This window comes from Solenopsis invicta, chromosome 16 (genome assembly GCF_016802725.1).
Source record: "Solenopsis invicta isolate M01_SB chromosome 16, UNIL_Sinv_3.0, whole genome shotgun sequence".
NCBI classification, from domain to species: domain Eukaryota; kingdom Metazoa; phylum Arthropoda; class Insecta; order Hymenoptera; family Formicidae; genus Solenopsis; species Solenopsis invicta.
In genome coordinates this window covers 8,541,146-8,564,258 of record NC_052679.1, presented here as the reverse complement: position 1 = coordinate 8,564,258, position 23,113 = coordinate 8,541,146, and the positions used below count along the sequence as shown (strand labels likewise).

The window sequence follows — 23,113 nt, the reverse complement described above, 5'->3', positions numbered from 1 at the left end:
AAATATATAACAAAATTTCAAATTTTTACCTGTAGATCTATTCAACATTTACAATATTTTATAACAAAAAATTAACTTAATTGCTACTTATTTCCTGACCTATTATGAATTTTATTTTGGTTAAAGCTTAAATTGGAAAAGCTATTTTTAATTGACAACACTTTCTCATCATTTTATATCTATCATTATTAATAGAAAATACCAATTTTTGCCAGTTCTTTTTCCGAAAATAGCGATTTTTACTAATAGCACTTGGACTTTAGAAAAAAATGTGGAATTTTGTTAATCCTGATCCTGTTTGTTTTCTTCTTACTTTTATCTACGCCTTAATTTTATAAGAATATTCAATGCGTGTAATTCTTGTACAATTTTTTCTATAGAAATTTATTGCGACAAAACTTTTTTTCTTTTTTTTAAATACTATATGTATACACTATATAAATAAAATCAAATGGACACGATTATCGATCGATACTCATTTGGTTTATAACAAGATTATTTGGTTTACAACAGACTTGTCTGGCTTACTCGAGGCGCTTATTAAGAACTAGGCTGATAGAAATTATCGCCCATAATCGGTATCAGTTTGCCGTTCAATAGCATTTGTGGCCCTGTGTAGTAACGCCATAGCAGACTGCTGCCTCTCTTCAGCTGATTGTGAGTTGACAGATGGGACCAGCAGTGTAGCCAGTTCTTGTAGATCGGCATATGTGGTGGGAGACCAGCTACCAACCTTGAACACAATTTTCATGCATTAATTTTTCAAAATAACAAAAATACTTTTAATTGATCGCATTTCTGTATTATTGTTTTTAAAATATGAAACTGTCAACGCACATATCATTTGTAATCAGACTTAGGTAAGTTAATATATTTTTTAATTAAATGCAAATAATTTATAAATTTAATTTAGTTATGTTAAAAATTGCATTAAGATTAAATTAAGTTAAATAAAAAATTAATTGTGAAAAGCATTATTTATATTAAATTAGAATGTCATAATTTTTTAAAATTAAATTACTGCAAATAACAATTATACAATATTTTATTATTTATCTTTTAACTTTTAACTAATACTCAACCTTGTTTTTAATATTTTTATAAATTCGAAATTATATAATATCGCTCAAAACGGAAACGCTTGCGATTTTCCCGCATCTTACGAAATATTAAGTATTTCAGTGAAAAAAATCATAGAAGTTTTAAAAAATACATTTTAAAGAGAAAAAATAAGTATATATTTAAATATATCTTTTAGTTTTGTTTATAATATTTTGTTCATAAATTACATAAGATTAAAAATTGATGTTTTTCCATCTTTTTTTCGCTTTAAAGCTGTAACTTAATAAAACATCACTGGAGAAAAATAAAAAAAAATAGAATAGGTCTTTTATCCCTTAAAATGTTTTAAGAAAATAATGCGATAATTTTTCGCAATGGACTTTTTATGTTAAAACTCATTATAAAATATTTTTAACTTCGAAATAAAAATTTACGGAAAAAAAATAAAAAGGAGAAAGTGTTGGTTATATGTGCTTGATTCGCATGATATCTTCAAATTTTTTTAAAAACTTATACTCCCCATAAAATACAATTTTGAGTGTATTCAAACTTATGAGATGTAGTGTATCTATTATTTTTAGATATGCATATTTTACAATAAGATACAAAAATTAAAAATTATATCAATTTGTGGTGAAACGTATAAGATTTTACTTACCCACAGTCATTTACTGCCATGCAGTGCGACACTACTAGGAACGGGTACATAACAGTTGTGGCTACAAACTGTAAAAATATTCTTTAAAAAAGTATCTTAATCTTATGAAATGTTTAATGCATTAGTTCTGACTTACATTTATATATGTATTTATACATATATCAAAGCATTTTTTTTACAAGATACATCACCACTCAAAAATGCCAATACACCTAATATTTTTGTTCAAATCTATTTTTTTTCTTCATACATAAAATGTAAAGTTATGATAGCTTATGATATATTATCTTATTTTCGGTCACGCAAATATTTAATGAGGTTGTAAAGCTAAAAATTAAAAATGGAAATTATAAGTGAAATAATAAGTTGAATAGGTTAAAGAGCCGCGATAGTTGTTTGTGTACAACAAATGTATAAAAACAATAACAAAAACTATTTATATTCGTATTAAATAACTGTATTGCATAAAACAGTTTGTTTCACACTAACAACTGTCACGTTCTTTAGCACATTTAATTTATTACTTGAACATTTCCAATCGTGCCTTACGTTTATTATTTTTAATTGAAATTATAAGCGTATGTGTGTGTGTTTATTTCTCTAGTAGACAAATTATAATTTCTCAAATAGATAAATATTATGTATAATTTACTGAAAGAAAAATTTCGTGCTAAACATTTGAAGCTTTTTAAATAATGATAAACACGTCGATAAACATTTGAAACTTTTTAAATAATGATATTTAAAAAGAGAAATTTCTACGAGAACATTGCTTATATACTGCTATTCATATAGGCGACTAATAATAAAAGAACAGTATATAAGCAATGTTCTCGTAGAAATTAAGCACCGGATTAAACACAAATCTTTAATTAATATCATAAGTATAAAGAGTGAATTGTAAATTGGACTATACAAGGTGATTCATAACTTAATTAATATTTCGGAGAGTAAAAGATGGAATTTTGAACTAAAAGTTCCTTTTTTAATTTTGACTCAAATCATTATTATTATCGCAGTTATTAACAATTAAAATTGATCAATCAGATTGCACCCAGTTGAAATATACAAAAACATATGTTAAGATTGTTCATTTCAGTTGTGTTTCTCAAATCGCTTTTTAGTCCGTCTATTTGTGTGGATAACTTCTGCAGCGCCATCCTACGGGTATGCGTATGCGACGGGACGCTAGCGTACATGACTAGCTCACTTCCTTTTTCTTTTTCGCACTTACTTCGGTTCCGTCCGCTCGTCGTTGCGTATCTGTGTATTTTGTCGTGATCAATTTAGCGCGTATATCACGTTGATTGTTAATTCGCCCAGCGAACCTGCATATTGTATAGCAAGGACAGAAGTGTTAAAAGTTCTGTAATATTCTGCTTTCGCGTGTACTGTACACGCATTTTTGTGTTGGAATAAACGTTAAGTCTCAATAACATAATATGCCATAAGTTCCTTGCACTTACATTCTTTCAATTAACATTTTATTCTAATTTTTCATATTAACAAATAAATCAATACATGGTTAGATAAATAAATAATTAAATAAGAATAAGTTACAGTTGGAAATTTATCTAATTTCTAATTGGTTTTTATTTTTATTTATTATTAAGCTATTTATTTGTTCAATTCAATTATTCGATCCATTTGTTCAATTCAATTAATTTTCAGCTTATCTAGCAGCGATGAGGAAAAACTAATTATGAGATGTTTGTCATTAGGTATACACGACAATCAGCAAAAAAAATCGTTTGTAAATAATACGTTTAAACAAGTTTTATGTTAGCTATAGAAATTAAATAACTAATTTTACCAAATGGATTAAATAATTGAATTAAAGAAATAAACAAACAAATAATAAATAAGAATAAAGAACAATGAGAAATTGGATAAATTTGTAACTGTAACTTATTCTTACTTGTTTATTTGTTTATTTATCTACTCATTTATTGATTTAATTAATTGATTGATTGATTTAATCGTTAATAACTCGAAAATAATGGTCAGATCAAAATTGGAAACGAAACTTAGTTCAAAATTTCATCTTTTTTCACTTTCCGAAATTAATTAAGAATTATGGAACATCATGTACAAATATATTTGTATAGACAATAAAAATGATATCGATTTCTTTCATCCATGTACATATTTGTTTATTAGAGAAATTTACACATTTATAATTTCTTATATACAGGGTGATTCAGGACGACTCATGTGTCCCTGTAAAGACGTGTTCTTGGATAAATTCTGAGACGATTTTTCTTGTACGAAAATTTTGTCCGACGCTACTTTTTAAATAAAATTAGCGAATCACGGGCCGTGTACACATGATAGATAAAGGCGACGCAACTCACCGTCCGACACGGGTAAGCGGCCGCGCTCGGACGATGAGTTGCATCGCCTTTGTCTACCATGTGTACACGGTCCATGATTCGCTAATTTTATCCTCTTATTATTCAAAAAGTAAGCGTCGGACAAAATTTTCGTACAGGAACAAACGTCTCAGAATTTATCCAAAAACACGTCTTTACAGGGACACATGGGTCATTTTGAATCACCCTGTACACAAACACACACACACACACACACGCGCGCGCGCGCGCGCGCACGCACGCACGCACGCACGCACGCACACACAGGGTGTCAAAAAACAATCGTTCAGGCTCTCGTGGGTTGATAGAGCAAGTCATACTGAGAAGAAAAGTTCTTTACTATTTCTCATTATTCGCAGTTACCGAAATAAAAATTAGTAAAGTTCGCAAATAAGCGCGTATTTTCCCTGCCCACCGCACGCAGAGACCGCCTGTCGATCGCCAACCATAGGTAGCCGCGGCAGGCGGCTTCATAACATTATTAAATACTTTTATGTGATTAAAAATAAGAAAATATATCATGACACCACATTTTACATATGAAAAATAGAACTATTAGACAGGTTGATACAAGTTTTATTAAAAAATTCAGAGTTTTTATGAATTTTATTCAAATTTCCAGGTAAGATTAGAAATTTTTTTACTGCAGCTTTGAAATGAATTTATTTCTTACCTTTTAATGTTTATTGATCATACAAAAACAATAAAATGCCATTTGAGTTTTGAATATTAAATTTGAGAAAGTACTAAAAAGAAATAATATGAACTAAATAACCATATAACAATCTGTCCGCAATATATAGATTTAACTCATTGAAAGTATTGATCTCGGAAAATAATTAAATACATAACGCCAATTTAGAACGATACTGTATCACTAATTTTTTCATTAAAATTCGCGAGTCACATGAGAATATACATGAATGTACGTGGATGTATATCTTGCTTATTATTTATTTTTAAACATACAATTTTCTAAAAAAAAATTTAATTCAAAAATAAAGTCACAAAAATAATACCAATAAATAAATACCAATAAAATTCTAAATTCATGGTTTTCAAAGATGAAAAATAAATTCCTTAAAAATTTCAGGTTTTTCTAATTTTTCCTGGTAGAAACAAGTCTGCCTTATTGCATAAAAACACAAGTATATTAAAACTTTTGAGCGATACTGTATTAATATTGGATTTGCGCTTACTTTCATGGTTGATGCGGTGTACGGTTTCATTGCAGGCTCTTGTATGATATAATTATTAATAGCATATGTCGAGATACCAGTTAGAACTATAACTGCGGCGCTTCCTATAACGCGCGGTATTAATCCCGCGTAATATCCTAGGATTCCATTCTCCCTGTAGATTTCCAGGAACGAGCCGAATAGACTACTAATTGTGAAATAACAATAAATAAATTTTACCACAATGACAGACGAATCGTTCAAAGAAAAATGCAAAGGACGATAAGCAAAATGGATCAATTTTAGTCTTCGGAATGATAAGTAAAAACAGTCTATTTTTTTTTGTAGATTTTGAACTATTAAATCTGATTTTGCTCTTTACAAAATTTTAATTTATCAGGAAAGTATCAAAATGTATGAAGCTATTAAATACACACTATCATAAGAATGGTATATAAACAAAAGTATAAAACTATATTAAAATATTAAGTAAAAATCAACCACCAATCAATGTGATCAACACAAATTAATAAGTGAAGAAGACTTTATTGAATGAAAACAAATTTTAGTGCTTAAAAATAATTTTTTGCCCAAATCTTAGATTTTCCAATAATGAAATATTAGTAGAATACAAAATAGTCTGAAAGAAAATTCTTAAAAGAATTATAAATGAATAACGATACTTAAAGTGTAATAGTACAGATTTAAAATAATTCTTATCGATAATGCTTCTGTTTTTAGAAATTAATGAGTTTTTATTTTTTTTATCAAGCAAAATGTGAACTATTACAATATCATTATGTTTTACTAATAGAAAAACTCAAATTAATACGTTCATAAAGCTCAACAATAATAATTTATAGTATTAGATACTTAATAGCTTTACATGTTGATTTTACTTTTCCAACAAATTAAAATTTGTGGATCAGAGAATCAAAGCAGTTCAAAAACTACAAAAAAAAACATAACTTTTTTACTTACTACTCCGGGGAACTAAAATTTATCCTTTGACAAATATTTTTCAGGAAAACTAGTTTTAAATTATTTACAATTATCCATTCTCTTCAAAATTAACAAAAATAAATGTAACTACACTCACTTGCAAAAAAACGGGCCACCAAATTTTATCCCAACTTTTTAATATTTTCAAATAGCGATAACTCAACGAAAAAGTATCGGATTGAGATGAAACAGGGCTCAAATTAAAGCGTAAACATTTCTCTTGATAGCCAAGAAAATCAAAATTTGATGAAGAACAATTTTCACAAAATGGCGAACATTGAAGACAGGCATTGGAAAAGAGAAACAAATTTTTTTCTTTAAACTTTTGCTCAGGGAAATTGGCTGCCTATCACAAAAATGTATGAGTTTTTAAGTTTATTAATTTCCGAACAAATCCATATTTTGAACAATTTTCTACGATTTTTTTTTGACAAAGTTATAGTGTTTTAAAGAAAGTGTTATGAAACGGACAACTTTTTCTTGTAAACTCAGTATAACTCGGAAAGAAATTATTGTATAGGATACTTGATCAAAGATATCATTTCCTTTGATAACTAAGAAAATCAAAATTTAATTACGAACAATTTTCACAAAATGGCGAACATTGAAGACAGACATTGAAAAGGAGGAAAAAAAAATTGAAATCTGAAAAGAGAATTGAGATTTGAAATTCACACTTTAATTTCATTTTTGATCAAGTATTTCATACAATAATTTGTTCCTGAGTTATACTGAGTTTACGTTTGTGAAGTCCGCGTTTGTGAAAATTGTTCTTAAACAAATTTTGATTTTCTTGGTTATCAAGGGAAATGTTTACGCTTTAATTTGAGCCCTGTTTCATCTCAATCTGATACTTTTTCGCTGAGTTATCGCTATTTGAAAATATTAAGAAATTGTGATAAAATTTAATGGCCCGTTTTTTTACAGGTCTGTATATACAGTACTGGCCAAAATTATATCACCTTTCGATTTTTGGAGCATAACTTTTATCGAAGTGTATCAAATGCACTCAAAATTTTATAATAAATTTTTGATGAAAGGTACACCTCGTATATAAAGTATAATGAGATTTGACAATATACACTATGATCTTCGAATTTTTTATTAAGTTTTTCAAAGTTGCACTTTTGTACTTTTTTTGTTTTTCGTGTCGCAATCATTGTTCTTACCACCATAACCTAGTTTTAGCGGTTAAATTTAATATTCCACATTATTTATACTTGTTATGACTCAAAATTAATTATGATTCAAATTTTACATATTTTGGAAATTTTAAATAAAAATAATTTTTCACATGTTGCTGTTTTTATTATTTAATAAAAAGTTATTATTTACATAGGTTATATTTATCATTAAAATATATTATGATTTAAGAGAGATTCGTGCCTTTTAAAACAAATTATGCTCAAAAATAATCGAAAGGTGATATAATTTTGGCCGGTACTGTATATAAACTTCCTTGTTTTCTATTTGATAAACGCATATTATATATAAAAACTGCTTTCAGCATCAAATTATTAAAAATTTCATTAACTTTCTCATTTTTCCATTGTTTGTCAACAATTTCTCATGTTTTTCTAAATTATATATATTTTAAAGCTCCTGTCTACTTGCCGTGGCGAGTATATTAAAGTCGTGATGTCATAAGCGAAAAATCACATATAAAAATTTCCGACGTAGCATTTTTAAATAAAGTATTTAGATAAAACAGAATAACGAAATCGTTTTAAAAAAACACTTGTAAAAATCAGTTTCGACTATCCTTTTTCCGCCTAATAGTCAGTAAACAGTCATAAAAAACATGTAAAGTGAAGCCTATTCGGACAGAAAAACACAAGGATAACTATTGAAAAAAGTGAAAAATGTGCTTTTATGTATAAAATTCAAAGAAACTTTGCTTGCGGTCCATTTTTACGAATTTGATAAATATGAGACAAGTCACATTTTCACAGTAAAACATATAATAACAAAATGACATGCACGACAACATTTAATCGTCAATCTGTCACATTTCATGCCTATTAGTTCTAATTTTGTCCGCGACGGAATGTCGCTACCGTCAACGTAAAGTTCTCGGCTGAAGCGCCAGGAGCCTTCAGAAAACATTTCTTTTAAAGGATTATAACTGGGTCATCGTTGAGCCGTATTATTACAGGGTGTTTATATTTCGGAAAAACTTTGAATTTTCATGAGATTTTAATGATACACAAAGAAATTTTTGGGATGTTAAAATAATTTTAAATTTTATCAATTCTCAACAAGCCAATAAGAGCCAACACCGGGTATTCAGGTGCAGATTCAATTTATTCTGTTTTCGAATATGTATCATCTCAGATATCAGTCTCCTGTTCAAAGATCTTTCCTCGTCCAATATTTTTACATTCTCCCAATCAAATTCATGCAGAGATTCCACGCGATGATCAGTAATTATAGTGTTGTTCAGTATTTCTAAAAATGTGATTTCTGTGTTCCGCAATTCTTGTCTTTAGCAATCTTTTGGTCTGCCCCACGTATGAAGCATCGCAATCCCTGCAGTTAATTCGTTATATCACATTGGAATGAGAGAGGGGAGGAAGTTTGTCCTTGTATACCTCAATGAATTTTCGTAATTTGTTTAATCCAGAGTATGCTATATGAATCGAAGGTTCACTCCTGACAAGGTATCTAAATCTCTCAGACAAGCCCAGTACAAAAAGAATGGTAAAAAACATTTCTTTTCATCCGAGTTGGATGTATTATTCAAATTATTAATAGTGGTCGTTTTATTCAAAAAGTAAAATCTAGAGTGCATTCTTTTCCTGATTGTGTGGAAAATGAGATCAAAAGAATAACCATTGTCCAAGAGAATGTAAACCACCTTATCAAAATTCTGTTGGTGAAAAAATGGATGTGATAAGCGAAGAATTTTGTTCGTCAGACTCACTATGGTATTGATTTTTTAGCATAAAGGATGCAGGAAAAGTAATTGAGATAGCGTCCTGAGTATGTAAGTTTCTGATACCAGTTGCTAATAAAATGTCTACCTTTTTTGATTAACATCATATCTAAAAAGTTCAAGGAGTTATCTCCAACCTCCAACGTAAATCTCAACCTTGGATGGTATGAATTGAAAATTGTCAAACAAGCCTCGACCTGAGTCTTGTGAACAGACATTGCGATGTCATCCACGTATCTAACATAGAATTCAGAAATGCATGAGCCTTTTTAAGGACGTCGAAACGTTTGGTAATTGTTTGAATCAATAAATTGAATCTGCACACGAATACCCAGTGTTGGCTCTTATTGGCTTGTTGAGAATTGATGATTTAAATCTTCGGAGCTTTGACTTTCTTGATAATTTTAAATTTTAATTTTATCTATCTCTTTCTGAATTGTTTCCTTAGTTATTTTTTCTTGAAAAATGATAAATTTTTCCTTGCAAAATGTCGACAATCGTTATGTCATATATGTATATTTACTATACTATATATTTTCATGCAACTCATAAATTTTTATTTAAAAAACGGTTATAATAAAAAACAATACGTCGTTTATAATATACAATTATTATCATAACAAAAATTAATTTATTTCAAAACTATATTTTAAACAATTCTCTAATCTTATGTGGAATTTGGAATAAAGTTCTTGAAAAATCTGGGAATTCTCAGGGAATTGTTTCACAAGAGTTGAATAAACACCCTGTATTAGATAATTAGAAGTTCGCGTAAATACATTGTATAAAACAACAGAAAAAAAGCAACACTTTCCGAGTTTGATTTTTAATATCTTTACGATGTAAAGGAGATGTATAATTAATCATTTCGAAAATTATCTATCGAATTTTGAGTGAACCAGCCGAGTTGAGAATTAATTGAGGAAAAAAAGATTCATCTCCATTCATCTCTCATTGTCAGTATCTAAAAAAAAATTTGCGTCATATTGCATATATTTGTACCTATATCTTGTCTCTCCACCTACAAATTGTGCCATCATCCTTAATGAAATGATTTCCAGAGGATGGCTAACTATAATTGCGACTGTTCTACTGATTACGTCCCTGATGATCTCGTTCATGCATCTTTTACGTCTGTAAAAGGAAAAATTATATCATTCGTTATTTATAATCTTTTTTTGCCTCAAGTTCTTTCTCCAATCTTTTCATGTAATATAATAAGAACTTGAAAATAAGTTTATGATTTATACATATATAGGCATTCTTGAATTTTTTACAAATTTTTTAATCATAGTTTCCTTTGAATAACTTTTTAAAATAATACTAAATCTTATGAGGAGATTTTTAAGTAATTTAATTATAAATAAAATATAAGAATTTTTAAAATTATATTAATCAGAAAAAAACGAAGTTTAGAGAACATTATTCTGGAATTAGAAAAATAAAATTTCACTATATCATTTTTATATAAGACTATGAAATGTTCGTGAATTATACAACTCTCTTTAAATATGATGTCATATTAGGGAAATAATTACGTTTAAATTATAATTTTTAAAACATTTTTTATATTAATATTTATAAATATTACAAAGAAAACATTTTCAAATAACAAATTATCGTTTTATCGCTTAAAATTTTGTTCATAATTTATTTTAAAGATGGCAATGTCAAAAATCCTCATGTTAAAAGATATATACAGAGTGACCCAGAAAACCTGCCCATACTCTCATGGGTTGATAGAGCAAGTAAAACTGAAAAGAAAAATCCTTAACCATTTTTCAAAATTCGCTGTAGAAAAAAATTACCGAGAAAAAAATTAATAAAATCGGCAAATGAGCATGTACCATTTTTTAATACTCGCCATAGTTAACAAAATAAAAATTAATAAAGTCTGCGAATAAGTGCGTATCACCGCGTGCAAGAACCGCCCGCCGGGCACCGAGATGTAGGCAGCTGCGGCTGACGGCGCGGCGCGGTGAGGAGGGAAAAGCAGCAGTAGTTGCGGCCCGCGAGCGGTGCGGCAAAGAGAGAGAAGTAGCAATGGGTACTCGCGACCGGCGGGCGGTCCTTGCACGCGGTGATACGCGCTTATTCGCAGACTTTATTAATTTTTCTCTCATTAACTATGGCAAGTATTAAAAAATGGTAAAGAACTTTTCTGCTCAGTTTTACTTGATCTATCAATCCACGAAACCAGGGGCGGTATTTACTTGACACCTTGTATATATTTATATATTGTATATATACAGGGTGTCAGAAAACTAAAACTTATGCTCTCGTGGGTTGATAGAGTAAGTCATACTGAAAAGAAAAGTCCTTTACCATTATTCGTAATTACCATTATACGCACGCACGCACGCACGCACGCACGCACGCACGCACGCACGCACGCACGCACGCACGCACGCACGCACGCACGCACGCACGCACGCACGCACGCACGCACGCACGCACGCACGCACGCACGCACGCACGCACGCACGCACGCACGCACGCACGCACGCACGCACGCACGCACGCACGCACGCACGCACGCACGCACGCACGCACGCACGCACGCACGCACGCACGCACGCACGCACGCACGCACGCACGCACGCACGCACGCACGCACGCACGCACGCACGCACGCACGCACGCACGCACGCACGCACGCACGCACGCACGCACGCACGCACGCACGCACGCACGCACGCACGCACGCACGCACGCTCGCTCGCTCGCACGCACGCACGCACGCACGCACGCACGCACGCACACACACACACACACACACACACACACACACACATATATATATATAGATGATAATTGATGATTATAGAGCAAAATATTCTATTAGAAAATTAGCAATAAATAATCAGTGCCACACTTTCTCTAAATATTGTGCCGTGTTTAAAAGTATAAAGAAAGTAACAGTTTATATTTATTTTTTAAATTACACATAATGGTGGGAAACCATCAAAAATCATTAATTTAAGCACAATTATAGCAGCAACATATTTTTTAATGTTAAACTTTATATTGTTTTATAATAATGTATTAAATTACATTTAATGACATTATTTACATTTACAGTAACAATGTGCTATATTATTACGTAAATATTTCTAATCAAAACTGTCTTTAGAACTGTGATAAATTATGATCAGCATGATGCTATTTATCCGAGTATCTTACAGTGTTTAATATAAAAGTGTAAAGAAATGGAAATAGTTAAAATTTTGTTCTTGAAATTACATATAATAGTAAGATTCGAGTAGTATTAATTAGAATTGTTGTTTAAAGGGGTAATATTTACTTGTTTTTGTATTTTAGAGGGAGAGGTGTGATGATACATTCGCAAAGTTACATTATTTAACTTTTCGTTTTTTGTTATAAAAAATGATAGAAATATTACGAACAAAATTCTTAATAATCGTGATTGCGAGTGTATAGCCTTCACACGTGTCTCAGCGCGGTGCGGGAACATGAGGGAGCGAAGCCGCGGCGGTGCGAAACCATCCTTCCCCTCCCCTACTCACCAACTCGCCTATTGTCAGGCCACAGTGGACGGTCCTACGGCTCAAGCAGGCGACCGCTTGTCTCTCCGCGCGATCTTATTCGTTTGACTTTAATATTTTATTACTCGAAAATTATTGCGAATTTTGAAAAATGGTAAAGAACTTTTCTTCTCAGTTTCACCTGTTCTATCAATCCATGAGAGTATAGGCAGATTTTTTTGGGTCACCATGTATATACAGGGTGATTATTAATGAACGTTCCCACTTTTTATCATTGGAGCATGATTTACCGACGAATACGTATTTCTAACATATTATTATATTAGAAATTACAAATAAGTGCTCCAATAGTAAAAAGTGGGAACATTTATTAATAAATATTCTATATATATATATTTTAGTCAGAAAGTCTTTTCATATTTTCACTCGCCGTAGTTGATACATCTGCATTCAAAGTAATTTACAAGAGGCCATGGAAAACAAGATTGTTTTTAACCCAGTCAACAAAATGTTAGCACTGTGTCGGCAGGCTGGTGGCAGATTCGATCAAGACGTGTTACAAGACTGAATTCAATTGATCTCAAATTATGCTTATGTTCTGTTGATATAACCTGTGGATATCCTATGTCAGTGAAATGACAGCACCAGGCGAGCACGCCGTGTTGCCAGCATAAGACGTCAGATAGGCGGCAGAATTCGAACATTGACGTCAGATCTTGTCAGCACGGGGTGTTCGATTTGTGCTAGCAGTCTACCATCAGATTGTGTAAATTGTGTTGCGCATGTCTTGCTCTAATTCTGTCGCCTATCTAACATTAGGTGCTGACAGCACGGCGTGTTCGCATGGTGCTGGCAGTCTGCTGTTAGATTATCGCGTAGATTCTGCTCGTTTTTTGCCGCCAATCTGACGTCAGATCAGCACGCGGTACTCGATTTCTGCTGCCAGTTTGGCGTCTGATTGTGTTGCACAGGTTATGCTAGATTTCTGCCACCAATCTGACAACAGGCCTGTCAATACTATTTGCTCGATTTCTGCTGGAATTAAATGCCAACAGTTTCTGTCCTATTTCTGACAGCAATTTGGTGACACCGCAGATATTGCAGAATCTGTGTGAAATCTGCAACATCTGCGGTGCCTTTCTAGTAACAAAAATTGATAGCAGACTCTCCGAATAATCTGTTTGTTCACGTTTGGCTGACGGGGAATTTATTTAACCTCATACTAACTGTAGCAAATAGAGTGCTTGTGAACTATTGTGAGTTTGCAATAAAATCGAAAAATGGAGCTTTTAAAGCAGCAAATTAGGCCAATTTTGTTCTACAAATTATAAAAGGGCATGAATGCATCTCAGACTCATCGAAATTGTGTGAAATTGTCGGACAAAATGTAATTACCATTAGGTCATATCAATTTTGGTTTGAAAAATTTATATTTATTTACTTAAAGAGAGATATGCGCGGAATTGTCCACTATGAGCTCCTACCAAGAAACCAAACGATTAATACGGATGTTTACTGTTAGTAGTTGAGTTTTTAGACAAAACTCAAGGAGCTTTAGTCCCAACTTATCAAAACTTGTCAACTGTAAAGGTATCGTCTTCCACCAGGGGGTCTATCATGTAACATTTCCCCTAGGGCGGAAACGTGAAAAGTGAAAAGTTTCACGTAAACTGCACGATCATGTATGATTCCACGGAATCATGTAATTCACTCATGAGCGGAAATATGAACTTTTTTACGTGAACTTTTTCGCCATCAGCCGTGATGGCGAAAAGATGAAAATTTAGGGAATTAATAAATTGTTTGTATTTGAAATAAGAATGAAAGTGTGGTAACAGTGTGGTAACAGTTTGAAAAGGTATTATTGAAGAGGTTAACCTTTTTGGTATTGCATTGCGTTGATAGGATAAAGTAATACATACATAAATAAAAATAATGCTTTTGTGATGTAATTAGGTTTGATATTTATATTTGACAAATTGATATTTTGATAATTATATAGAATGAGGTTTCATCAAATGCAAATTTAGATAAAAATATACTTTAAACGCGTTTTGATACATAATGATATAAGAAAGGTGCGCCTTGTGAAATAGAATATTAATCAATCATGTAAGTGTTTATAACTTATAAATTTGGAAAATACATGTGTGAGCCGTGAATTCAGTTTTGATCAAGGTCCGTATTCTAAATTATTCAATATTTTTTAATTAAACAAAGTTAAATTTAATGACTAATGAAATTAATTTACTTTAAAATTTGCACACATAAAAAACTAATTAAAATTAATTTTGAAAAACAATGCTTGAATTAAATTACAATGTAATTTTGAGTATTAGATTACTACATAATAAAATAGTTGTTACAATATTTGGATCATTAAAAATAAATGTAATATATATTATATTTGTAAATTAAGTTTATGCAATATAACTAAGAAATATTGCTATTTATTTATGAATATTTTTTTTACAATTTTTTTTTATATAATAAAATTTTTACAGTAAAAGTTATATTGTAAAAGCAGGTAGAAACCTTTTTCACGATCGCTTGATAGTTGCAATGACAGAGCCTCTAATGGTGAATTTCGGAACGCAAACTAAACTTCCGCGCATTATTCATATAATCGCTGTGCGTGAAAAGATTCACGTGAACTCTCTATGAGTGAAAAATGAAAAATGAAAAATGAAAAGTGAAACGTGAAAAGTGAAACGTGAAAAGTTCCACGTGAAATTACATGATTGACCCCCAGGACAACGCTTGCCTCTATGTGAGTGCATTCACAGATGGGAGTCTTTTGACCGTTACTATTGACCACCAGCACTTACAGTGTTTGAACAGTGGAGAAACTGGGCACCATAAATGGCTGTGGTTAATCGCAACGTTGTCAAATGAGACGCTCCTCGCACGCACGTTAAAAAAAATCGGAGAGTTTAACTGGAAACTGCTCTATTATATTTCCTTGATCTCGCGCCATCCGATTAGCATCTTTTCAGACCCCTGCAAATTTCTCTTAACAGGAAAAAATTCAACTCAACGGACAAAATCTGAAAAGAGTTACAGCGTTTCTTTAATTCCAAGACTAGTGCCTTCTTCAAGAACGAAATTTTCAAGCTTGTAGATGCCAGGAGGTCATTAGATGAGGCGCAGACTATATTAATAATTAAAAGCGTTTTTCGTAAAAAGAAATATTTTTTTTCCTTTTGCATAAAATGCAGAAGACTTTCTGACCGACCAAATAAAAAAAAATCACGTAACTCTCCTTTACTTTCTTAAGCTGGAGAATCCTCCTTAACACGTACCTCACGTTTTCGTTTTCGTCATCCTCATCCTCGTTCTGTTCCACCGAGTTTGGCTGTAGATATTCCAAAGTCTTGTCACACGCTAACGTACTAACTGTGTAAGAACACACCTTGGGCACTAAGCCTCTGTAGCAGCCTGTGAAGCCATCCACGCTCTTTATGTGTTTAACTGCAAAGATTAACATAAAAGTATCATAATAATGTAATATATAATTTAAAGAGATTCTCTAGTCATTTCATATAAGAATTTAATCAAATTTTGAGAATAAGTTTACAATTAATATATAGGCATTCCTGAATCTTTTCATAATTTTTAATCGTATTATTTTGTTTAAATAATTTTCTAAAATGTCATTGAGTCTTGGAAAAAAGAGTTTGCAGTAATTTAATATAAGAATTTTAAAAAACTATATACATATGAATAAATAAGAGTTTAAAGAACATTTTGAAACCATCAGCGTTGCAGTGCTATCGCGTCATTCTGTATATAATTCTGTTATTATACAAACTTGTATGATTTGACATATATGAATATTTTATATTCTTATATGAGAAAATTTTTCTCTTTAAATATGACTATTGGAAATGTTGCTTGTTAGTAAAAGCACATGTAATTATTTATTATTTAAAAATTAGCAATGGCCAAAAGTTTTTGTTATATGAAAAGTCACATGATTCTAGATTTACGAGCTGGAGAGCCTTCTTAAAATGAAAAAAAGTAAAAATTTTTAGTGGCTTATAAAAAATTTTGAATTGATATAACATAACACTAGTAATTATTCGGAATATAAATCAATATCTCTTTTTTAATCTAGAATTAAACAAAAAAAAAGCAAAAATAAATACTTAAATTGATATATGTATATGTGTGAGTATGTGTGAAGCTGGCATATCATTTGGAAATTCACTAAACATTGACAGTTCTGGGTTAAGTTCTGGGTTTATTTTCAATAGTTCTACAGTTCCTGATAGATAAAGTAAATAGTTCTGGCCGTTAAAGCAAAAAAAAAGAAAAACAACAACACTTAGGACAAAGTGAGACGCCAAGTTCACGCAGCGTCTCAGTTTGTCCTGCGTCATTTTTCAGCACAATTCTTGTAGAATTTTAAAAGATCTATAGTTCTGGATGAGTTCTAAAAAGAGTTCTAGCGTTTAACATAGTTTATTTAATTTCTTTAAATATTGTAAAATAATTAGTTTATATTAATATATAATAGAGTTCTATGTACCAAGAAATATTTTTCCTGGAGTTCTTAACGTATTAAAGCACCTTCCAAAGAGTTTTGACCGCTAACATTATTAATTGTTTATAAAAAAAATTCCTATCCTCCCAAAAAGGCATATATACAGAAATATAGATGAGATGCTGGTCTAAAAAACATTTCTCGTGTAGTTCCCAACGTATTGAAACGCCTTCCGAAGAGTTCCGATCGATTCCGTTATTAATTAGTTAGTAATAAATTATTAATTTCTGCCAAACATGTATATTATCATTTATGGATGAAACGCTGATCTTTATTCGAAAGTTCTGTGTACCAAAAAATATTTTTTTAATAGTTCTTAACGTATTAAAGCAGAGTTCCGATCAATTCCGTTATTTATTAATTAATAAAAAATTATTAACTTCTCCCAAACACGTATATTTTCATATATGGGTGAGATGCTAGTCTTTATTAGAGTTTTGTGTACCAAAAAATATTTTTCCTACAGTTCTGAATGTATTTAAATGCCTTCCGAAGAGTTCTGGATAATTCCATTCTTAATTAGTTAATAATAAATGTTGTTATCTCGCGCGAAATATGTATATTCGCGTATATGGGTGAGACGCTGGTCTACTTTCCACAGTTCTGTACAAAAAAAAAAAACTTTTTCCAGGTCTGAACGTATTTAAACGCTTTCCGAAGAGTTCTGGTCGATTTCGTTATTAATTAATTTGCAATAAATTGTTATCTGATGTATATACGCGAATATATGTCTTCCACGGGCGATAACAATTTTTTATCAATTAATAAATTACGGGATCGACCAGAACTCTTTCAAAGGCGCTTTAACACGTTAAGAACTGTAGGAAAAATATTTTTTGGTACACAAAACTGTCGACTTTCGACCAGTGTCTCACCTATATTTCCATATATACGCCTTTTTCGGAGGATAAGAATTTTTTTTAGCAATTAATAATGTTAGCGATCAGAATTCTTTGGAAGGCATTTTAATACGTTAAGAACTGTAGGAAAATATTTTTTCGTGCACAGAACTCTCGAATGAAAACCAGCGTCTCACCCGTATATGACAATATACGTGTTTTGCGGAAGTTAATAATTTATTACTAACTAATTAATAACGGAATCGACCGGAACTCTGCGGAAGGCGCTTTAATATGTTAAGAACTATTGGAAAAATATTTTTTGGTATACAGAACTCTCGAATGAAGAGCAGCGTCTCATTCATATATAATATACGTGTTTCGCGGAAGTTAATAATTTATTATTAACTAATAAATAATGAAATCGACCGAAACTCTTCGGAAGGTGCTTTAATACGTTAAGAACTATTGCAAAAATATTTTTTGGTCCACAGAACTCTCGAATAAAGACCAACGTCTCACACATATATAGGAATATGCGTGTTGCGCGGAAGTTAATAATTTGTTACTAACTAATTAATAATGGAATCGACCGGAACTCTGCGGAAGGCGCTTTAATATGTTAAGAACTGAAAGAAAAATATTTTTTGGTACACAGTACTCTGTTATATATTAATATAAAATAATTATTTTACAATAATAAAAAAAAATTAAATAAACTATGTTAAACGCTAAAAAGTTAGGCTTACTATACGTGAAGGCATTGGGTAGTTTCAGCGCTGGCTTCCCAAACAATGTTACAGTCGGTTTGGGTGGAATAGGTTCATATCCAATCTATACAGAAAAAAAGCACAGCATCAAATTAAAACTAATCTAATTCTACTTAAGTAGCTCCTAAAATAAACTACCCACATATTTTTTTATTAGAAAATATCTTTGAATTGGTTTTTAGAAAGCTCCAAATTATTTTACACCATATTTTACAATATATTATAAATATGTTTAAAATAATTTTTTTTATTATCAGCGTAAAATCATCCTATAAAGAAAGAGTGATTCCATTTTTAATCATTTTATGCTTATTTTAAGTGTAAAAAAAATTTGAAATTCTATAAAGCAAATTCAAAGACATCTGATAAAAAAATATGGATAGTTTACTTTAGAAATTAAAAATAAAAAGATATTGGTAATTTGATTTAAGATCCTCTAATAATTATTGCTTCATATATATTGTATATAAGCAAGAAATTATATTCTCTTATAATAATCTCTTATTGTGAGATATAATTTGATCTTTTTTAAATATTAATATTTTTAAATTTCAATTAAATATATTTTTATTTTTTCTCAATACAATAATTGTAATTTAAAGAAAACAATATAATTGTTTAATTATAACAATATTAAAAATTCTAATTCTTGTGTGTGTGTATGTGTGTGTGTGTGTGTGTGTGTGCGCGCGCGTGTGCGTGTATGTGTGTGTGTGTGTGTGTGTGTGTGTGTGTGTGTGTGTGTGTGTGTGTGTGTGTGTGTGTGTGAGGTTTGAAGTCTTATATATATAACAATTCAATTAAGGCAAGGTGAGTTTAAGAGCTATGCTGGGTGTTGTGCTCCAAAAACAAAAACCAAAATAGATAAGTAACGTTTCGACCTTTAATCAACAGTCTTCTTCAGTACAAAACTTAGAATCTATAACAACAAACATAATTACAAATCTCATCCCAAATTTGACGAATCAAATTAAGTGACAAATTAAAATTTTACCAAATATGAAACTGCTTATAGATTCTAAGTTTTGTACTGAGAAAGATTAAAGGTCGAAACATTTACTTATCTATTTTGGCATTTGTTTTTATTTATGGCGCACAACACCCAACATGACTCTTAAGCTCCCCTTTCCTTAATTGAATTGTTATTCATAGGAGCCTCGAACTTTCATTTGTTTTAATTTTATATATATAATTTAATATTTTTTCAAGAATTTATTTTCAATTTCAACAAAATGTTATATTTTTGTTTCAAATATTTTAGTTATTTAAACAAATACAACATATATATATATATATATTTTTTTTTTTATAATAGTATTAAAAAATTGTAATTTCTGGTTTGAACATTTACTTCTCTTTATCCATGAAAATTATTATTGTATAGTAAGAATATATTTTTCTTAAAATTTCTTCCCCTAAGCAAGTTATATCATTTTAACACAATATGTAATCTTATCTCAATATTTTAATATTTCAAAATAAAGATATTCTGAAGACAAAGTTCTTTTTTTCTATGTATATAATAAAATAAATATATATCTATAAATAAATATTTTTCTTTTGACAATAATAACATTTTAATTTGCAAACAAATCTGTACCTGTATCAGAACTTTCGCGTACTCAATAGGATAAGAAATCGCATTTATTAAAATGCGACCAGCTATGTCTGACCACAGGATCTCTGTCTCTTTCGACTTTGGAGATGGGTTCTGTAAATTTCTAGTTCTCCTCCTCTCTATGGAAGAGACAAAATTAATGGAGCTTACATGATTAGATTTTTCTTATCTTAAAAACATACCGTTTCTCATCCTGTCAGGTCACAAAGTAGATGTCACAGAATAGATATATTTCTCTTCTCGTGGCCCACCTTTCTCTCTTTCGTAAAACTCTTATGTGAAACTTCTAAGTTAGCAGAAGACAACCGAAGCTATGAAGAAGTAATTTAAGAATAATCGAGCTCAGTGTCGTAATATTCCCATTTGTTTTCAATCACCGATTGTACTCTCTGGCAGTGCTCGCTCTTTGCACTCCGGGTGTAGGGTCACGTCCAGCTATCCAAATGCCGATGAGTAGATAAGCAGGAAATTATCTCTCCGATCTCGCGAAGTGAAAAACGGAATTATGAAGAGTTCGTCACTTCCCCTTGAAGATTCAGGTTATGCATTTCCTCGAACAGCTGAAAAATCTCCAAACGTATTTATCTTTTCTCTTCTATTACTCGCGCTAGTATCCTAAATCCCAGCATCTGCCAACTGGTTTCCTAACCTCTCGACTAAGATTCTCGGACCGTGATCGCTTGCGCTACAAAAGTAAACGTGCGTCTTCCTCTACACCGTTTCTCTCTTTCTCTCTCGTGACTCGCGATTTCGATATCGGGATGTTTCCACTCAAGATTTCAGGGAAATTCGAATCGGCGCCTCTTGCGAACGAGCAGTGACAGAAGTAGCGGCTGGCGGCCAGTGGCGGCGGCGCAGCGAAATTTGTGTGACATACGTTACATAACAAACGGAACAAACCTAACCTGCAGCAAGTCAGCGAGGTCCACGGCCGACGATGTGGTTTGTAAACCGTAAGAAACACATACTTTCTTTCTCTTTCGTTCATTTCAGCTTATACCTTACCACTTTTGCTTCCTGAAGCTTTGCCAATTTGTCTGTTCCATTTCACGTAGCTTTAAAAAAAACGTAACTTGTTTTCATCTTTCTCAAGTAGAATGTTACTTTCCCAGACAATACCAGGTCCAAAATCGGGTGGTCAAACATCTGAAAGATTTATTTACATATTTTGCAAAGCTGTGTTTAAGATCTGATTTTGAATTTTATGTTATCTTTGTTAACAACAGAGTGTTTTGCAGCACTGGAACACAGTCATGCATTGTGTGACACAATGTTTGCATTGTTGACTTATAGCTGAAATGCTGCTTAGATTTTTCATTTTAACATTACATTTTACCGCAAAAAATGCAATGTTGGTATTCATAGACTTGAATAAAATACAAAAATTATAACAGTATTATAAAAATATGATTTGTCACTCGATGATATAAGGGTCTCTTATATGCTTAGGGACAAATAAAATCATGATAGCGTCTTCATAATGTTATCATGACTTTGTGTTTGATGTGGTGTGTGATACAAAATAACATGTTTGAACACATTTAAACTGTGTATGGGCATTTTCCAGCAAATGAATTATTTTATCTTTGTTATTTGTCAATGTTAAACAAATATAAAAAATGCTTTACTGTGATCTTCCATGTCTCTTGCTGGAAAACACTCTTTGATTGTGCATCCTTGTGTTCTAGTTGAAATGCACTAGGTCGTACATAATATTGCCTGTGTATATTGTTGAAAAACACCTAATAGTTGTTTTCCAGCTAGGACACACTGACATTATGATTACACTGTGTTCTGCTGTGTAAGATTTTTATTAGAATACAATTAGAGCAGTGGACTTAATTTCTGATACACTAATGACTAATGACTGAATAATAATCTTTGTCTGTACAACTTAGATTAGGTTCATGTTATAAATGAATATAATTAACACATATTAAATAAAATATTTTAGAAAGTTGATACTATTTTACACACATGTACATTGTTAGCTCTGCAGTGTAATACTGTGTCAGTTGGAACACTTTGTGTTGGATACAATGTTATAGGTACTATCATTTAGGTTTCCTGTTGAAAAAACAGCCAATATCACAGATTTTATCAACCTAATTATTTATTTGGTATTTACAAAAGCTTGATATTTTCTTGAATTTTTCAGTTTGATGGAGTCTGGATCTGTCACTTTCAAGGCCATCAGGACCTCAATCAAGCGTAACTTGATCAGTGTGTTATTTCCCACGTTCACAGTACTTACGATCTACGCGGACCTGAGGCACACGGCCCGTTGGAAGCACCAACTCGCCAAGCAAAAGCAACAGCATCAATAAAACAAGTAAACTAAGCAAGACTACAAAAATCATGACAGTGAAGTTGTCGCACAAGCATATTTGGAAGATGTACTGGACGCTCATCTTCCCCTTTGCCGGTTTCATGATTGGCTACAAATTAGAGAGGATGGAAACAGAGAGAATGACAATGTTCAGGGACAAGTCAGCATTGTACGGCAGAGAGTTGAAGCCTGGGGAACCACCTTCTTGGCCATACTAACTGTACCTTGTTATATAAGCTATTGAATCTTAAGAAAAATTGCAGAATCAATTAGTCCTTGTGTAAGTTAACAAATAAAT

General features: G+C 31.4%; 2 protein-coding genes across 2 annotated transcripts in view; one reads left to right on the top strand and one right to left on the bottom strand.

Moving 5' to 3' along the window:
• Positions 1-357: 357 nt before the first annotated feature.
• LOC105196435 (mitochondrial carrier homolog 2) lies at positions 358-21,452 on the bottom strand. Its single transcript, XM_026140262.2, has 9 exons — positions 21,136-21,452; positions 20,669-21,046; positions 20,469-20,605; positions 18,848-18,932; positions 16,016-16,184; positions 10,210-10,341; positions 5,292-5,478; positions 1,721-1,788; positions 358-733 (listed from the first exon to the last, which is right to left on the bottom strand). Exons 2-9 carry the CDS (start codon positions 20,676-20,678, stop codon positions 541-543), a joined length of 981 nt encoding a protein of 326 aa, XP_025996047.1. The 5' UTR covers positions 20,679-21,046; positions 21,136-21,452; the 3' UTR covers positions 358-540.
• Positions 21,453-22,644: 1,192 nt separating this feature from the next.
• LOC105205128 (NADH dehydrogenase [ubiquinone] 1 beta subcomplex subunit 1) overlaps positions 22,645-23,113 on the top strand; it is a 489-nt gene continuing 20 nt past the window's right edge. The window contains exon 1 of the mRNA XM_026140264.2: positions 22,645-23,113. This exon is cut by the window's right edge and continues 20 nt beyond it. Within this exon, the coding sequence (XP_025996049.1) occupies positions 22,845-23,033 (189 nt within the window). The 5' untranslated portion in view covers positions 22,645-22,844 and the 3' untranslated portion in view covers positions 23,034-23,113.

Coding starts and splice junctions, on each gene's coding strand:
- LOC105196435 (XM_026140262.2), bottom strand. Junction 16,185..18,847: donor ACCCAATGCCTTCACGTATA/GTAAGCCTAACT, acceptor TAATCTTTGCAG/TTAAACACATAAAGAGCGTG. Junction 1,789..5,291: donor ACACCGCATCAACCATGAAA/GTAAGCGCAAAT, acceptor ATATTTTTACAG/TTTGTAGCCACAACTGTTAT.